The sequence below is a fragment of the Mugil cephalus genome, chromosome 16, assembly GCF_022458985.1.
Source record: "Mugil cephalus isolate CIBA_MC_2020 chromosome 16, CIBA_Mcephalus_1.1, whole genome shotgun sequence".
Classification (NCBI taxonomy): domain Eukaryota; kingdom Metazoa; phylum Chordata; class Actinopteri; order Mugiliformes; family Mugilidae; genus Mugil; species Mugil cephalus.
Window position 1 is genome coordinate 9,200,339 of NC_061785.1, and position 17,968 is coordinate 9,218,306.

At 39.0% G+C, this 17,968-nt stretch overlaps 2 protein-coding genes across 2 annotated transcripts; both read left to right on the forward strand.

Moving 5' to 3' along the window:
• The first annotated feature begins 568 nt into the window (after positions 1 to 568).
• LOC125022806 (5-hydroxytryptamine receptor 3A-like) lies at positions 569 to 10,466 on the forward strand. Its single transcript, XM_047609748.1, has 10 exons — positions 569 to 608; positions 1,029 to 1,195; positions 3,366 to 3,410; positions 3,511 to 3,620; positions 5,277 to 5,446; positions 5,542 to 5,702; positions 7,434 to 7,644; positions 9,085 to 9,249; positions 9,411 to 9,496; positions 9,948 to 10,466. The coding sequence occupies exons 1-10, from the start codon at positions 569 to 571 to the stop codon at positions 10,182 to 10,184; spliced, it is 1,392 nt and encodes a 463-aa protein (XP_047465704.1). The 3' UTR covers positions 10,185 to 10,466.
• Positions 10,467 to 13,006: 2,540 nt separating this feature from the next.
• On the forward strand, positions 13,007 to 16,866 carry LOC125022808 (5-hydroxytryptamine receptor 3A-like). The gene is made up of 9 exons (XM_047609749.1): positions 13,007 to 13,051; positions 13,206 to 13,250; positions 13,334 to 13,443; positions 13,581 to 13,750; positions 13,876 to 14,036; positions 15,095 to 15,305; positions 15,394 to 15,546; positions 15,680 to 15,717; positions 16,171 to 16,866. The coding sequence occupies exons 1-9, from the start codon at positions 13,007 to 13,009 to the stop codon at positions 16,408 to 16,410; spliced, it is 1,173 nt and encodes a 390-aa protein (XP_047465705.1). The 3' UTR covers positions 16,411 to 16,866.
• The last annotated feature ends 1,102 nt before the right edge of the window (positions 16,867 to 17,968 follow it).

Consider the following 17,968-nt stretch of genomic DNA (forward strand, 5'->3'; position numbering starts at 1 on the left):
CCATTCGTGTTGTTGCATGTATTACACAGTGCTAAACAGCTAAGACCCATTATTCTCTGATGACTACAGTGTGTCTGTATTACTTATAGTTGTATTAAGAAATACACAATGTCATTGCTCCATTACTTTTGCAAATACACAATAAATTTAGTGTACTAAGTGTTGTGTGGTCAGGTTAGAGGCTCACTGTGTGTAACTAATAAGAATCTACATCTGCAACTTTCTGTATTTACATGATGGAATAAAAGTCCTATAAAGCTTGTTTTATCGTGCTGTTGTCTTCTTCTTTTGGACTGTGAATGGTATATAGAGTATATATGTATGTATGTATGTATATGTGCATACATACATATACACTTGAATTTTGTGTGGGCATTTGCCCTCTGCAGTTTCTTTTTCCCAACTCTCGATGCTTTCATTAACTGATGAGGTTTAACAGAATAAGGGGTTGGTCATTCATTTTGCCCAGCCCTCTTCCTGTGTGAGGAAGTGGTATTTTACCGGAATATAACATTTCTGGACGGGGACTCACGTTTTCAGAACACACTGGATTGTTTTTTCACTCATCATGATTCCTAACTTCCTGTTTCTGCTCCTGCTCCTCACAGGTAAGGTCTCTACTCACCTTCACGGTCTTCTGAGTTTGGTAAATGTCAGACCTCACTGTGAACAGCTTATCACTGAAACAAGAGGGACATACGATAAGGAAATTTGTCTGACTTCTATAATTCAATCTGTTTGTTTAGATGAATAAAGATGTATTTGGCAATATGGGAGACAGAAAGCCCATTTAGACTGAAGTGAGTGTGAAAATCATTTAGTAGTTGAGCAGATGACATCAAATGCCTGCCAAAGTTTATCTGTGACCACAAGCACCGGATATTATTGCTGACATTTATGAGTTTACTGTGTACTAATGCTGAGACTCATAAAATATTCAGTGACATTGTGGCAAAATCAGAGGCAGAAAAAAATGTGTATTTCTTTCTGACTTCTATCTCATGGCGAGCATGCCCCCGTCTTTTTAGTTGAAGGAAGCGAGTCCTCTGAGAAAGTGTGCAGTTATCAGGACGTTTTAAACTACCTGAACTTGACCAAAGGCAGCGATCTGTTCTCCATGACCCGCCCTGTTAAAGACTACAGAAAGCCTACAAGAGTCTCCCTTGAAGTTCTGCTCTATGCCATTCTAGATGTGGTAAGTGCTCAAAGCTTTTGGTTTGTTCCTGGGTAATTACCATTTACCATCAAAAGGATTCTTTAGTCTAATCAAATCAAATAAATACGAGGGTCACAGTGTTACTATTTGTTGGCTTTGGCTATTTGTGCTTGTGTCATTTATGAAGGAAATGCCACTTTATCTCTGCTGGCAACACATTTTATAGGCAATAAATGTAGTTTCATTTCTTAAAATAAAATAAACGCAATGGACTGAGTGCTGACAGCCGTGCGTTGCTTGTCAAATCAAATATTAATATTAACTCAAATCAAATATTACTTATAAATGAGAATTAAATGCTTATATAGTCTGAGCTATTTTCAATACATTAATGTATATGTTGTGCTAATATTTCTTTTAGTGCTATGTATGACTCTATGCAACAAATCGTTCTTCTCACGGTTTTTCTTTGATTCCTGGTCATAATGGCCAATTAGGTCTTTACACAAGATACATTCTAGTATTTGTGATTTCATTTGCGTTTGTGTAGAAGAAGGACATCGCACATTGATGTAATGGTTTTTAGACAACAGGTTTACTGGCAGTGAGTCAGAGAAACCTGATGCCACTCTCTTCACTGTCCATTAAATATAAAACCACATAGATGCTGCAATATTTTTATTAATTGCACAGTGTCAACTCAGACTTCGTATTTTAATTTGTATGGATTTTTGGCAGACATTATGCATCTCACAGGGGCAGATTTCTCCAATGGATGCTTAATTTCATATAATATATTCTATATAGCAAGTCTATATAGCAAAATCCAAAAGCCTGCTCAAGAATGGATCAAGCTTTTGACCTAAAACTGGGCATGAAATGACAACTGATCTGGACAAAGTTTCATCAGACTCTACATTCAGAGAGCACGGCCAGTTTAGCGGTCCAGTTTATTGTTAGATAGCCAACAGTTTACCGAGCTTAGCTTAGTATAGATTAGGGGTGCACGATGATTATCGGCCCGATATCAGGAAAGTATGACATCACTCTGATAAGTTATATCATGATTTATCGGCCCAATAACATATAATATATATTTTTGTTAGCACTGCGGTGTGAGTCGTTGTTTTAATCAGGCACTCCCTCTTCTTCATGACACCTGCAAGGCCTGCAGTGAATGCTGCGTTCATGTGGCTCCAGTTTAATCGGAAAAACAACCTTCTGACTGATAAAATTACTCCCTTATGTCATAAAACAACTCGTCAACTCTTACTGCTTTCACATCGGTCGACCCGGCATTTTCCGACCCAGGTCAGCTCGTCTTTCGCGTACATTGCAGATAACGTTGCAGTTTGGTGATGACCTAAAGAAAGGACCGGTCAAATCCCCGCTCCTTCTTAAGGCTGCTGATATTAGAATAAATCACTGTGTCCTGCACAGAGCACGATATCTGCTGCCAAAGTTCCTGTTTTCCTCGGATGCAGAGATCTGCCATGATCGTTAAAAAAGTGTGGGAGATCGCTATACAAGCTGTACAGTCGCCGTTCACCTATGCGCTTCCATTAACGATCATGTAACAACACATTTGATTTGTTTGATTGGAAATGTAACAGGCAGATATATCATCGTCAGAGCGTCAGTTCGTTGGCTGAGTGCAATAAATGTTTAAAGAAAATATCACAGGAAGGGGAGAGACCATAGAACTAGCATAGAAATGTTTGATTCTAACTTGTGTGTGAATGCATTTTTTCACTTTATTTTTAAACCTGATGCTAAGTATTTCAGGTCTAGAGCCCTTTATTTTGTGATGTTCATTTGAAATATCAAATAGTTTAGTTTGACCTTGATCTTTTAGCAAATGTTTGCTCGCTAATAGTTTTTCATCTGAAAAAATAAACCTCTCAATTTTAAGAGTCAAAACTGTTTCTTATCTCCAGGTATGTTATTGGTATCAGCCTTTAGAAGCAGAAAGTTGTCGGTTATCGGTTTCAAAAAAAAGTTATTGTGCATCCCTAGTATAGATAATGGAAATATGGAAATGGATAGCCATGAAAGATAAAAAAGTAGATGTGACTAATCCAAATTAGCTAAATTGGCTCAGACAGACACTGTGAATTGTGCATGACTGTTGAGGCGATGTTGTTTTATCCATTTTACTATGGGATGGGAATAGATTAATAGATTTTCATATCTATTTCTTTGTTCACAGAGAGAAATTGACCAGACGTTTGTTCCTTATGTTTGGATTGTCTTGGTAAGCACAATTCCTTTACTAATTTCTTTTGCTTGCATTTTTTGCATTCTAGTATTTTCTGATATTCTGTTATTACATTCACCATCATTTCCCTCTGTAGGACTGGAAGAATGATTTCATTAACTGGAATCCCTCAAACTTTTGTGGTATTAAGACTGTTACTCTTCCTACTGAAGTTCTGTGGAAGCCAGATCTCACTATTGAAGAGATGTAAGTATAAATGCACTCGCATTCATGCCATAAACATCAAGACTTATATAACTTTATCCAAAGTGTTTAAATGTGGGTGGTTTACACTGAAATAGAGAATTTTTTAAATGTACGCCGACATAGAAAAGACAAAACGCACGTAAAAACATCAAACTCCAACAGTGTGAGGGCTGTTGAACTCGTTTGTATATGTGAAAAATAAAATGATCATAATCAAGGCATACTACTCTAATGGTGCCATCAGTAAAGAAGCGGTGTCTGTCCACAGATCCAATCTTCCCACAGACAAATAGGACAGTAAGTAAGCGTTTTTTGACCATATATAGGTTTATACACAACTCAGACATTTAAATTGAATTGTATGGTCAGAAAAAAGAGCAGTCCCAGAGATAAACTTCCCCTTACTGTGTAATATGGTTTATACAATAAATAAATAAATTATCTTAACCCCACTTAGAAGAGGTGGGTAAACTGCTTTAGGTTTGGTTTCATTCGCATTTCATTAATTTACCTCCTTATAGTTTCACTGGCGCCATTTTCTATCTCAACTCAACTCCACTGCTTTACATGGATAAAATAAGAGCATAAAAGATAACACAAGTAAAAGCATTAAAACGACAAAAACAATAGAAAATAATAATGGCAGAAAGCACTAAAAGCACCAAGCGAGGGCAGACTCGCATGCTGGGTTGAACGCCATGGAATAAAAATGGGTTTGAGGGGGCTTGTCTGTCTGTGTCTGCATCTGTGCAAGCATTAGCGCCATCCTGGGAACCCTACATTTAACCTACCTACCTACCTTTTACATGTTCTACTTGATGTTGAAAATTGTGTTTGCATCAAACAAATTCACAAACGTTAGTTGAGTTAGCTTACTTAGCTATAAAGCTAACGATAGCTGCCCTGGAAGCTAACGCCGGAGCTGACAGTCTGAGAGCAAACTGGAATCCAGTCTGGATGTAAACTCACCCCTGAATCTGCGTGTCAGCTTCAGTTGCCTCAGTGCCACCTGTGTTCGTGATAATTTTGATTAACTCCTTCGTTGAAACATTGGAGAGGCTTGAACCTGCTGTACCTTCTATTTCACCAACGGCCGTTTAGAAAGATTTGAAAAAAAAAAACCGCCGAGAGACGTTGGTAACGTGTGCTGCGTTCAGGTACTCTGGGAAAACCCTTAATTTGTTCATATTTGCAACCTTTGCTTACCTCTGCAAGATCCAAAACAGTTCGTTGAACATGTCCTAGTAGGGTGCTAATAAACAGTTTTTTATTTTCAAATCGGATTTTACGATTTGTGTGTATTTTCGGTTCCAGTGTGTGAATAAAATAGGATAAAGTCAAAAAAATAATTGTCAGATCACCAGGGAAAGTTGGGCTGGGAAAAAAAGACATTAGACATGTGTATGGCAAAATCAGAAGTATACAAAAACAGCCAGAACAGGCTCGAACACCTAAGGGTTAAGACTGTCTAAGGTCATTCACACCAACAGAGCTCTCCTATTTAAATCTCAATTTAGCACTAGTCTCTCAGAAATTAAGAAACTACTCGGATGAGTGACCAAACGTCTTCAAGAAATTCTACAAGTCCAGCTGCCTTTATTCAAAGCCTTTTGAATTTCTACATGTGTTTGATTATATTTCTCTGTTATCATACAGGACAGAAAAGGACAAAGCTCCTCCGAGTCCTCTTCTCACTATTAAATACTCCGGTATAGTCCACGTACAGAATGACCAGGTTCTGGTTAGCACCTGCAGGATGCAAGTGTATAAATTCCCCTTTGACGTTCAGAGCTGCACCCTCTCCTTCAAATCTGTTGTTCACTCTGGTGAGCGCATTATGTTTCTCTGTGAGTGCAGTGATCACACTTACCCTTAATTACAGTCTCATTCAATTCAGTCATTTTTTTTTCTTCCATTACAGTCACAGAATTAAGGCTTGTTCACAACCTGAGCTCTTCGGAGACCACCAAGTGGTCACGTGAGTTGATGCGGACTCAGTATGAGTGGCTGTTCATCAACATGACAGTCACCAACAAAACGGTCGCCTCATTCGGCTTTGTCCAAGATGTGATCATTTTCACTGTAAGTAGCTTCCATCGTTTTACTCAAGTATTTTAGTTAGCAGAAACACTAGGCTGAAAGTCTGGTTTGCATTGGTGATAGCCATAAACTGTGCAGAGACTGAGAGGGAACAGCTCCTGCAAAGTGAAACCAAGACCAGTAGAGCGCCCCCTGGTGACTGGTTGCAGTATAGGTCATAAGCTCCACCTCCTTCATATTAGTAGATAAGATGAGATGGATAAGAAGCTCGAAACAGAAACTCGAGTGAGTCTGGAGGAAGTATGCTCAGGTCATCGATATTTTATGGCTCCACTCTTGGACCATACTGATCAGCGGATTGCCTTAGATTAAATCTGCCACTTTTTGCTGGTAAACACATATGCCTTTCTATGTTTTGTCATTTTAATCTGGTAAAACGGGGTCAGGTATTTCGAGGCTAATTTGGTTGATGTTTTTTGACCGCTTTGTGTTTGTGCTTTGCCCGGAATTCTGAGGAAAACATGGTGTGAACTACTATTATAAAAACCTCAGACAGAGCCGTCATCTGAAGTGAACTTTGTGTGTACATGTGTAACCACACAACTGTAGCCATTGTGGAGTACAGTGACTCCATTGTCACTACAGAGTACACTACACCACTGCTGGTCAACCAAACTAAGCTCTTCAGGGGTTGCTAAGCTATTACGCAAGAACCACTAGGGTGACATTCTGTATGTGACTCATACTTTAAATCTGATAACATAATGAAATATCGATAATAATAATAATCATTTCTTCTTTCGTTCTTGTCTCACACCTTTAATAGAGAGTATGCATTGGCCACGTCCCCTGAGTGGCAAAAACATGATGAAATGCATTAGTAAATACAACGAGACCGGGAAAGATGTGATTAGCCTCAGTTTCGGTTAGTTAAAGTTAGTTTTAGGTCATATCAGTTATGATAAATGCAGCTAAATAAATGATGCTAAGAGCTTTACTGGGAAGTAACGTTAGCCTTACAATACTGTAGCATCAGACCCAACGTTAAAAGGATGACGAGGAGTGATCACAAATATTCTGTTGATTGTTTTATTGTTATTCATTGTTGAAACTGAAATAGTTACCACCGGCCATAACTACGCCAAAAACATCCCCAACATCCAACATCAACAAACTTATCTGACAGCCCTCCAGAACTAAGAGGAAGAAGAAGTAACTTACAGTATGACTTAATCAAAAATATTAAATAAATAAAAAATAAAAAATGAATATTTCCTGAAACAAAATGTGAACCACAACACCAGGTTTCTGTCACTGGATTCAAGTTGTTTCTTAGTAATGCTGGGATCCATTTACTTGTCTTTTCTTTGGCAGATATCTGTAAAAAATAAATCTTTGACTGCTTTTCAAATCTGTTGGTACAGCCAATCACACAACAGCGCTTTCCCATTTTTTAATTAATTTTATTTAGACGCTAATCAAGCCAATGATTCAAAGTAATGCTGCTAATCTCCAAGTTAATCTGTCACTTTTTGCCACTCGGTGGCCGTAACCATGGAGACTTCACATGCATACCCTCTATTGCCTTAATTATTTTTCATTTCTTACCTTTTCATTTTCCTCGTTTTTCTTCTTTCTGGCCATTCTCCATATTTATTCTTTCCTTTTTTGCATAAACCAGATTTGTCTTTTGTGTTTCTGAAGCAGATTAGCACAAATTGCCGCAGGAGCAAATGCAGGTTAACCATCTGACACTTCTACATCATTTCGCAGATCTCCATGAAAAGGAGGTCTATTCTTTACATCATCAACTTCCTGCTGCCTGTCCTCTTCTTCTTGTGTCTGGACCTGGCCTCCTTTCTGATCTCAGACAGCGGGGGAGAGAAGCTCAGCTTCAAGGTCACGGTGCTGCTCGCCGTCACGGTGATGCAGCTGCTCCTCAATGAAATTTTGCCTTCTTCGTCAGACAAGATTCCGCTTATAGGTAAAGACATCTGTTCACTGCCGGACCTGTTGGAGCATTTTACTGTCAGCTATGCAGATTTTAGGACTAAAGGACTATCTTTGTAGGGTAACCAGATTTGAGTTTGTAAAAAAGAGGAACCTTCAACGGGGGTAACATATTTGAGTAGTAGAACAAACTCCCAGATGAGTTTTAGGTCACAAACAGAGAACATGTCTGGGAAAAGGAGGGCGTCTGGTTACCGTAAAAAAACACTAGGGTGAAAGTGAAATTCCAAAGCAATTTGCCTGTTGCTTATCATTTGTAGTTGCCTTAGAAACCCTCTTGTATATTTTTCACCTCAAATGTTCATAAGCAGAGCAACCAGAACATAATAAATATTGCCAATTTATGGACGAATGTAGCCCTGTCTTCATTTAAACTCTAATTTCACTCAAGGCTCAAAGCCCACTGTCAGCGTTTTATTAAAAGTCCAATTGTTACCACATTGCTGCTAGCTGACAGCTGCAAAAGTATAAGCTACAGAGTGCAACATGTGGTGTTTTGGAAAAATAAAGAAAAAGAAAAGCATTTTGTTTTTCTTCAAAGTGAAACCAAAGTAAGTAGAGCTCCCCCTAGTGACCGGCTGCAACATAGGTCACCTGCTCCATGTGAGCGGATGGGACTTAAACACTAAAATATTTTTTTTTCAAGGATGGTTTCTGTCATTTTAGGTAGTGATAATACTGATGCATAGTCAAGTGTCCATTATTTGGATAAGTTTTGTTTTAGTTATGTGACGCTATAGAAACAGGATGTGACATCCTGATAACAACAAGTTGCCATGCCAATTGCTCTGTGAAGGCTGAGCATATTATGAATTAAATGAAAAGTGAGTCTGGAGTGTAGTGTAACCAGGGCATTAATATCGTGGCTCCAAACCCGTATCCCTAGGAAACCAGCATTGGTTTGGCCTATTGCCAGGAAGTGGTGACACGTTTTCCATATTTATATACAGACAGTGTCTTGAACTGACAGAATCTGACACTTATTGAGACAAGTATTTTATTAACTCCATCTAAAGATGCTTTCAGGTCTGGGGTGGCAGCGTGAGCTAAATGTGAACTTTGGCATGCTAAGATGCTCGCACTGACAGTAATAGCATAACTGACATTATGCGTGAGTTATTATAGTTTATCCTGCGGGAACATGAACAGTTGTATCATTCCATCCTGTGGTTATTGAGCCATTTCACTCAAAACCACTAATGTAGGGCTCTTAGTATTGAGTTACCTCAGCAGGAAAGAATTATTGTGAAAAGATCAGTCTGTTTGGACCAAAGTGGTGGACCAGCATGGCTAGTATTAAATGCAAAAATGATCTTGTCTTTCCTTTGTTGGACATAAGTTCATGTGGACTGACTGAGTAGGTGGTTGCTTATCAATCAGCATCATTGACCTTTTATTAAACTGTTCACTTCAGCGGTCTACTGCATTGGGATCTTTGCTCTGATGATGCTCAGCCTTCTGGAGACTATACTGGTCATGTATCTGATGGAGAGAGACTCATCCCAGGAAAACGAAACACACAGAGAGCAAAGCCTGAGAGGAGACGGTGGGAACAGACGAGGTAAAGTCAACTTCCATAGCCAGTTTAAGTACTCAGCTATATTAACAGATAATCAGGATGATCTTTCTGATAGACTGTTGGAAGCTTAAGTCCCATTTGAATGCAACAAAATACACATGATATCATATCTGTCAGTAACAAGAACTTCACTTCAGGAGCTACATATAAAACATGTGAAGATTTCCTTCCAGAGATGAAGAAATGGATTCAGTGTGCGTGTATCTCTGATGTGTCCACTGATGAAACCCCAGCTGATCTGCTGAAGGTAGGAACTAAAAGGCTGGAACAGCCAAATGTCCAAGCAGAATTGTATTTTGATTTTAAGGCAGAAAGATACTACAGTCGTCAAGTTACATAGATGGTATTGTTGCTAGTTTGTCAACTTTACACAGACCCCTAAAACTTCCAGGACTAACTCACTAACGAAATGACGCATTTAACAATTTATTTTTTCCTGTGATTAGGTGGACAATATGGCAGCGTGCCTAATAATTTAATTTTTCTTCGAAAAGCAGGACCTTAAAAGCAGGCCTATTTTTTTTCCCCAAGCAAATGCAACACGCTTCTGTAGGTTCAATGCACTATAACCCAATAACATATACAGTATATATGCCAAAAAGTTACAATTCATAAGTAGATTGAATGCCACAGCTAGCATTGTTATTTGGTTCATAATCGCACTGATAAAACAGAGTTTTCAAAATCACTCCTTTCAGCGGCGCAGCAGCCCGATGACGGAGGAGCCGCAGGCCTTTGAAAAGCTCTCAGATGAGCTGAAGGAGGTGGTGAAAACACTGACTCTACTCCTCAACAGCAAAAAGGAAGAAGGGTCGCCCAGTTACCTGGCCCGCAAGATTAAAGCAATCAACAAAGTTTACTTCATATTTTATGTCACAGCTTCAGGTCTGTTTCTATTCAGTATGTTTTTCATCTGGCTTCAAGCACATGAATGAAACAGGCTGAGATCTGTTTCCCACTTCGTACTGATTTATTATTCCACAATTATTCCCGCCACCTGATGGTAGTACTATGAGCACTAATGGTGTCTAGTTTTCCAATTGCGATAAGTGCATGCTTTACACACTGTTGCATGGCATAGCCTATATGACACTGATCTGGTTGTATTATCACATTGTACTTGTAAGTGGCAGGTTTGTAAGCTGTTGACATGTAACATGCACAACTGTGACGTTTAATGGATTCACAAAAACACAATAAAAAGGCATGCGAGCAGAATTAAAGACACATCACAGCGTTTTCATCGTATTCAATATTTCGCACTTAACATTTAATTTACGTCCTCATAATGTTATGGCTGATGTCGTCCGCATGCAGAAATAATCAATGAAAAAAATGTTTCTTTTCTTTTTTTTTCACAATAGAAACTCAAAACCCCGCCCTTACCTTAAACCAGCCATTATTGATTCTGACAAATTAAATGAGCTTCCCATCAGTTCCCTTTCAACTCCAGATCCCCATCCCACGTGTCATGCACATCTGCTTTGTGATTGTTTTCTTACACCACTGAAAGGAAACCATAAAGGGTGGGTCATTCATTCTGGCCAGCCCCCCGTCCAGACCAACGCGATGTAATATTTCTGGATCTGGAACTGACAGGGATGCACATTTGCTGACCGCATTCCCTCTGGTTCCGTGATGTTTGCTGCTGCTGCTGCTGCTGCTGTGCTCTTTCTCCTTCTCATCACAGGTAAGGTTTCTGCTCTTCCTCGCAGAGATGTGGAGAAATGTAACTTTTCAGCTCCCACCCACCTGGTACTTTACATGCTGTGTGGGACAGTGTGTCTTTATGTTGACTTCTGTAACATGAGAACAAAAATGCACTCAGACATAGTGCAGGTGATATGATAGCACCTTATTGCATGCATACGTTACGTTTTAATTAGGGATGCTACAATCCCAAATATTGCTAATTCATGAGCAAATTTGTTCAGTTACAATCCTCGAAACTTCATGAGGAAATGCCGTAAGAAAAATCTACAGAGCGATGAAAGAATCGAATTCATTGCCGAAACAGATCAAGTTTACCACCAACATAAACCAATTCAAATGTTAACAAAACAGTATCTATTGCAGCAGGTAAAATTTTCACTTGGGAACAGAGCATTTATGTGTTTGTTAACGGATACATCATTATAGTATAACAAATGGTAAATACATGGCAGAATAGAATGATTGTTGTGGGTTGTTGTATGTAGATATTATGATGTGATTACAGAGAAAAGGAAGGTTTTTATTGTTTTATTGATTGTGGTTACATACCTTCCGACTGTATTCATGGCTCTATTAAATTTGGGATGTGTTTGTGTTTCTGGACGATTGCATATGAACCACTATGTATTTTTGTTTATACACGGTACTTGTTCATATTTTGATATGTTCGTTTTCATATGTGTTTATATTTCTAAGTGCGTTGGTTGTATGTATTTTTATTTTGCATGGACTCCAGGAAGAGTAGCGGTCGCCTATGGCAACAGCTGACGGGGGATCCAAATAAATAAACAAACAGATGAGGAATAGATCACTTACATGATCTCATGTGTTTTTGTTTCACAGAATTCACATTGACTTTATTTATTTCTCCTTAATGTGTCTTGCCTCGGACCCTGCTTAACACAAGCTTGATGGGGACGAAGGGACGAACTAGAAAGAGAGCAACATTTTAAAAAACTGCCACTGAGGCAGATTTAACACTAAGTGCTATGTGGTCAATTAGATGAGCAGGCCAACGCCCATCCATTCTCTTGATGGCCTTTTTTTGCAACCATAATCGCTGCATTAGCTTCTTAAATTTGATAATTATTAGTACTTCCGTCGTCCCGGGAGAGTCATTGTGAAAATTTGTAGACCAATTTCTTGTCAAATGTGGTGTACTCATCCTCTGAAAGCTTAAACTCTAGATGCTTTGTGAGTGTCGCATTTGGCAAATTTCATCCCTTTTTGTCCCTCAGTGATAAAGTGTCTTGATGTTTTTTGCAGATGGGGCATCCTCCGAGGATAACTGCAGTTATTGGGATGTTTTAAATCACTTGAACTTGTCCAAAAACAATGAGAAGTTCTCAATGACCCGGCCGGTGATTAATTACAAAACGCCCACAACGGTGTACCTGGATGTACTGCTCTATGCCATTCTAGATATGGTAAGTGCTGCCCCAAAATACTACATTAATGAATTATTATTTCTTCACTTTGTGAGGACAGAAACGGAAAAGGAGCTGGTTGTAATTTGTTTTACACCGTTTAGCTACAACTACTGACAGGAGAAGTGAGTAACACTTTTGCCATTTGTGTGGATGTTACTTAGACATGTACCAACCACTTAGACTGGCCACGTATCTGTGGGATGCACTGGAACAAACCAAGCTACAATATTAGGTCATAATGTTATGCCTGATCGATGAATTTGTTTAGAATTTAAATATTTTATACAAGTGGTTAGACCCTTCATATATCATGGGGTTAGGGTTAGGGTTAGGGTTAGACATAGACTTAGACAGGCTTTGATGAGCCACGAGGGAAACCATTTGGTCACAGTAGATTAACACATCAAAGAAACATTATTAAAAAAGTAAAAAGAAAGATAAAATAAAATAAATTTGGGTCCTCTGGGTCCCATTATATTAAAATAAAATAAAAATTAGGGTTAGGGTTTCTGGTAAAACAAGTATTATCTAAAATAAAATAAGCAGTGTAATCAAAACATTTACAAAATTAGCAACATGAACAAATGCACAAAAGTAGAAGGCAAACAGTGCCCATGGTGATGCAGTTGTTTGGTCAGTTGCATAAGTTGTGTAAGGAGGTTTGCTTTCTCTCTGCATAGCTTGGACTTAACATAATAGCTTAGTGTTATAGTGTAATAAGTGTTGTTTGCTTGTCTGATTAGAACCGTGCACTATGATCTTCACCACTATCACATTTATTTATTTGCCAACACTGCATTTCTCCGCTGTTAGAAAGAGAAGGACCAGAAGTTTGTTCCTTACGTCTGGATCACGATGGTGAGCCCTTTATTGATCGAATGAAAAGACACATCTGACTTGTTGTGCTTAAACACATTTGCTACCGTTCTTCTCCTCTCTAGTGGTGGGACAATGACTACATCGGTTGGGATCTGGATAGATTTTGTGACATGAAGTTTCTTTCTATTCCTGCTGAAATAATGTGGAAGCCTGATCTCACCATTGAAGAGATGTAAGTGTGTATTCCTGTAGCTGTATGGGAACAGGGATACTCTATATGTTCTATTTGTATACTTATTGCATCCTTTATTATATTTTAAATTAAGCTGTAAATGTCTTTTACAAATATCTGTATTTGTTCTCAAACAGGACAGAGGTGGACAAAGCCCCTCCGAGTCCTTATCTTGCCATTACCAATGAAGGTAAAGTCGAAGTCACGAATGACCAGGTGCTGGTGAGCACATGCAGGATGCAAATTTACAGATTCCCATTCGACATTCAGAGTTGCAGCCTCTCATTCAAGTCTGTCATACACTCCGGTGAGGCCATAATGTGAAATTCTCCTATTTGTCAGAATGCGTCAACTTATTTTGAATATATGCACATAATGCCATCGCACATTCCTCATTTAGCCTCACTTTCTCATTTTGGTTTTCCACCTCAGTTGAGGAGATACAGATCTTTCCTTACTTCAACTCCAATGAGGCCACAAAGGAGTCTAAGCAGTTGATGCGGACCCAGTCAGAGTGGCTGTTCATGGACCTTGAAGTTACAAACAAGACTGTTAATAATTTTGGCTTCAACCAAAGTGTGGTGGTTTACACTGTAAGTATTTCTGTAGTTTGCTTCAAGTACAACTTTGTTACAGATGCATTTCAGTTTGTGAGCTGTCTCTATATTTTTATTCTTGATGGTAGTTCGTCCAAAATTAAACTGAGCATGTTGCAAGATCAGTAAGTACAAAGTGGCCACTATGGACCCCTTCATGGCCTACGTCACTGTGATGTCACGATGTTAACTGGAGGCAAAACAGAGGGAAGCTTGAGGCTGACACTGTCACTTTCTACCATGATAATATCGTCTTGCTGTAAAAATCAAAAACACTAACTTTTATCACATGCCAGTAGTAGACAACTTTGGTTTGGTGATTAAAAGAAAGATGAGACAAGGAAGTATAGCGGTCAGTGAATATAGTCCCATTCAGTCCCAGTCAGAGTCAACTTTTTAAAGTAACGGTCTCGGAGAGTGAGTGAATTAGTATATTCTCTGCGTCTCCCTCGTCCATCCATGCCAAAACAGTCCCTTGAAATATGCTAACCGCCGTTTACAGGCTATAATGTTTGCGATCTGTTGCTTCCAGTTAAGCCCCACCCCTCAAAATACGTCACATTGTTTACAAACCATGAAGGTGTCTTTACCCTCCACTGACCACTCCCTGCATGATGACCATCTCATCTCACATGGATGAAAGAAAAAACAGGACATTGCATAGTGAAAATGAACAATAAACTAAAAAACAGAAATAATACAATTAACCTTGAAGAGGTTATTTAAATTTATTTTAATTTTTAGCCTAGACTTCTTCTCTAGCACAAAGGTCACCATATTGGCCAGAGTAATCCACAAAGTAGTTGACCAGTCCGTGTCCCTTCAAGTGACCATGTTTTCCTTACAAAAGTGCCTTCTACCAACATGCTTACTAGCTTCACTTAGACTACAACCTCTCAGCCCTTGCAGGTTGTAGTTTATTTATACACGCCACACACTGAGGCCTACCTTGAGACTGGTATCCATGTTCCTGGATCAATGTCTTTTGCTCAAAGTCACAGTTTCACAGAAAGTTCTGAATCACTTTTAGTCAAATATCTTCGTCACCTTCACAGATCACCATGAAGAGGAGGCCGGTCCTTTACGTTGCAAACTTTTTGCTGCCTATCTTCTTCTTCTTGTGTCTGGACATGGCCTCCTTCCTCCTCTCAGACACCGGGGGCGAGAAGCTCGGCTACAAGATCACCGTGCTGCTTGCTGTCACGTTGATGCAGATTCTTCTCAACGACATACTACCGTCGACATCCAACAGGATTCCTCTCATAGGTGAAGAAGCTCAGAGTTTTGCCTTTACACGACAGCACATAGTGAGTAGGTATTTGTCCACATTAATGATGCTGCCTGCTCCCCTCAGTGATCTACTGCATGGGAATGTTTTCCCTGATGTTGCTCAGCGTCCTGGAGACGATTTTGGTGATGTATCTGATAGAGAAAGACTCTGAATCCCAGGACAACGAGACTGACAGGGAGCAAACCTTGAATGAGGACAACTTGCACCGGTGCAAAGGTGAGATGGTCTACAAAACCAGAAAGTCTGGAAATATTGTTGTGATTTCAAAAGTCACTCATTTCGACAACTTGTGAATCAGGAAGTAATCATATTGTGTGTGTGTGTGTGTGTGTGTGTGTGTGTGTTTCAGGTGACACGGTTGCTGACCTGCCGCCGGTGGCCAAAGAGGTTAGAATTAATACACTTTTTAAATTTTGAGATGACACTTGCTAAGCTGGTGCAATCAGAGAGAAAATGGTGACAAACAAGCGGTTCAGAATCCAAAACAAGTTCATGTCAAGAGTGACATGTGTAAAAGACAGTATACAAAACTGCACAAACAGTCCATTAGTCCCACATATTTCCTGACAAGCGGTTTTACATCTCAGTAGAGTATGAGTGTTACCGAGTCTGACGCTGAGGCTGACAGCTTGCAACTTGAGCCTGCACCCACCTGTAACTCAAAGCACCCTTTACTATGTTCAGCTTTAAGCCTCTATACCTGGATAAAAATTCACCTCACGTAAAGCTGTCATAAATTAGCTATAGAGACAAGGCTGCTATTTCATTTTGATTTCTGCTGTAAAACTAGAGTCAGGCTCAAGTGGTCAATTTACGGCCCTCTTAAAACTTCTTTTTCAGGGAAGCCGGAGCAAAAGGACGGAGGAGTCTCAAGCCTCGGAAAAGCATTCAGAGGAGCTGCAGGAGGTGATGAAAACGCTGATTGTGCTGCTCAGCAGCAGGATGGGGGAAAGGAAGCCCAGCTACTGGACCAAAATGACTAAAAGAATCAACAAAGTTTTCTTCATTTCCTACGTCATAGCTGCCAGTCTGTTTATACTCTTTATGACTTTGAGTTGGTGTTGGCTGGAGGATAATTAACATAGCAAATGAGTAAAGCGTGAATGAATTAATTATTAAATTATCATCCTCAGACATGCATGTTGCAGGTAATGCATTGCATTTTTGCACACATATGCTACACGTGTACTCCAACCTTCACCTGTACAAAGCTATTCTATTAGCTAAATGCTAATGCCTGTATGCTAGCATGTTCACGGTAACAATTCCTAACATATCAGCATTTCGAATGGTTTAATATTAAAATTTGTCACGTTTATGATAGTCTAAGAAATCAAAACATTATGTCAAGAACCACCAAAATGGTTTGATAGTTTGTGTTGTTGCTTCCATCAGTTGTTGAGACTAAACTAAGTGTTGGAGCCAAGTTGCTAATGTGAAAAAAATAAAATATTAAAAAAGTATGTCTCCAAGCTGAGGCTGACCTTTATGACTGAGAGGATTTATGTGAATCAGACCGCTATCCTGACATCTGTCCTGTACGGCTCTTATTGGATGTATCAGTCTTGGATTTAAGAATTAAACAATAAAAACAACAGCAACAAAAAATATTCCCTCCATTTTTTTTTTGTTCTGCTTTAATGTAGAGATGGAAAGCAAAAACAGTGGCCTGGAAGTGGCAATTTTACTCCTCAAAGCTGAGAGAAACAGCAGGGATGGATGTGGATTTATCACTTAGAGCGGCCCTGTTCACACAAGTAGTTGAAAGATCCATTATTCAAATAAAAAGTCAGTGGAGAAGCTGCAGCTCATGCAGAAAAAAATCCAACAAGTTTCACTTCGATGCTTTATCTGCATCTTGAGATTTTGATGTGATGAATCATATAAATGTAAATAAAGATATTCACTTTATTCTACACTTATTTTGTTGTGTGAGAAGTCCAAACCACCTGGTCCACAATTATTTAAAGTGGCCAAATTGTCTTCATCAATAAAAATGATGGTCTCATATGAAAAAGAAAATTCCAAACAGTCCAAATTTGGTAAATATATGTTTTTTTTATTTTTTTTAAGTGTCTTACAAAGGGATGCAACACAACTCCTACAAAATAAACCCTCCCTCTAGTTTCACATTAAGAAAAGCAGTTAAAATACTTTATGACGATTTCAGTTTATGGGCAAACGATACAAATTCACATTTCAGATAAGGATTTGTTTCCTTTTTATAGTTATTTTCACTATTTGGGAACAGTATTTTTCCCGAATACAGTATTTCGCACAGTTTTATGAATCTACATAGTCTATTGCAGGGACATCAAAACCCATTTTTTGTTCAGGGGTCACACACAGTCCAGTTTGATCTCAACAGGGCCGGACCAGTAACACGATACCGTATTAACTTATAAATAACGACAACTCCAAATGTTTCCATTTGTTTTCACACTCAATGAACCGCACAATTATAAAACATGTAATGAACAACAGGATAAAGGTCACAGTGTTGTGTTATGTCCACAACTCTTACTGAAACAATACATTGGAATAGCAGCTACTTTTACTGGAAAAATTGCAGGTAATTTCTTCAACGTCATTTTTTGCAAATTGATCCCACAGGCCAAATTAGACCCGCAGGATCAAG

Coding starts and splice junctions, on each gene's coding strand:
- LOC125022808 (XM_047609749.1), top strand. CDS start 13,007: ATGGTGATGCAGTTGTTTGGTCAGTTGCATAAGTTGTGTAAGGAG. Junction 13,444..13,580: donor GATCTCACCATTGAAGAGAT/GTAAGTGTGTAT, acceptor GTTCTCAAACAG/GACAGAGGTGGACAAAGCCC. Junction 15,547..15,679: donor CAACTTGCACCGGTGCAAAG/GTGAGATGGTCT, acceptor TGTGTGTTTCAG/GTGACACGGTTGCTGACCTG.
- LOC125022806 (XM_047609748.1), top strand. CDS start 569: ATGATTCCTAACTTCCTGTTTCTGCTCCTGCTCCTCACAG. Junction 609..1,028: donor TCTGCTCCTGCTCCTCACAG/GTAAGGTCTCTA, acceptor CCGTCTTTTTAG/TTGAAGGAAGCGAGTCCTCT. Junction 5,447..5,541: donor CAAATCTGTTGTTCACTCTG/GTGAGCGCATTA, acceptor CTTCCATTACAG/TCACAGAATTAAGGCTTGTT.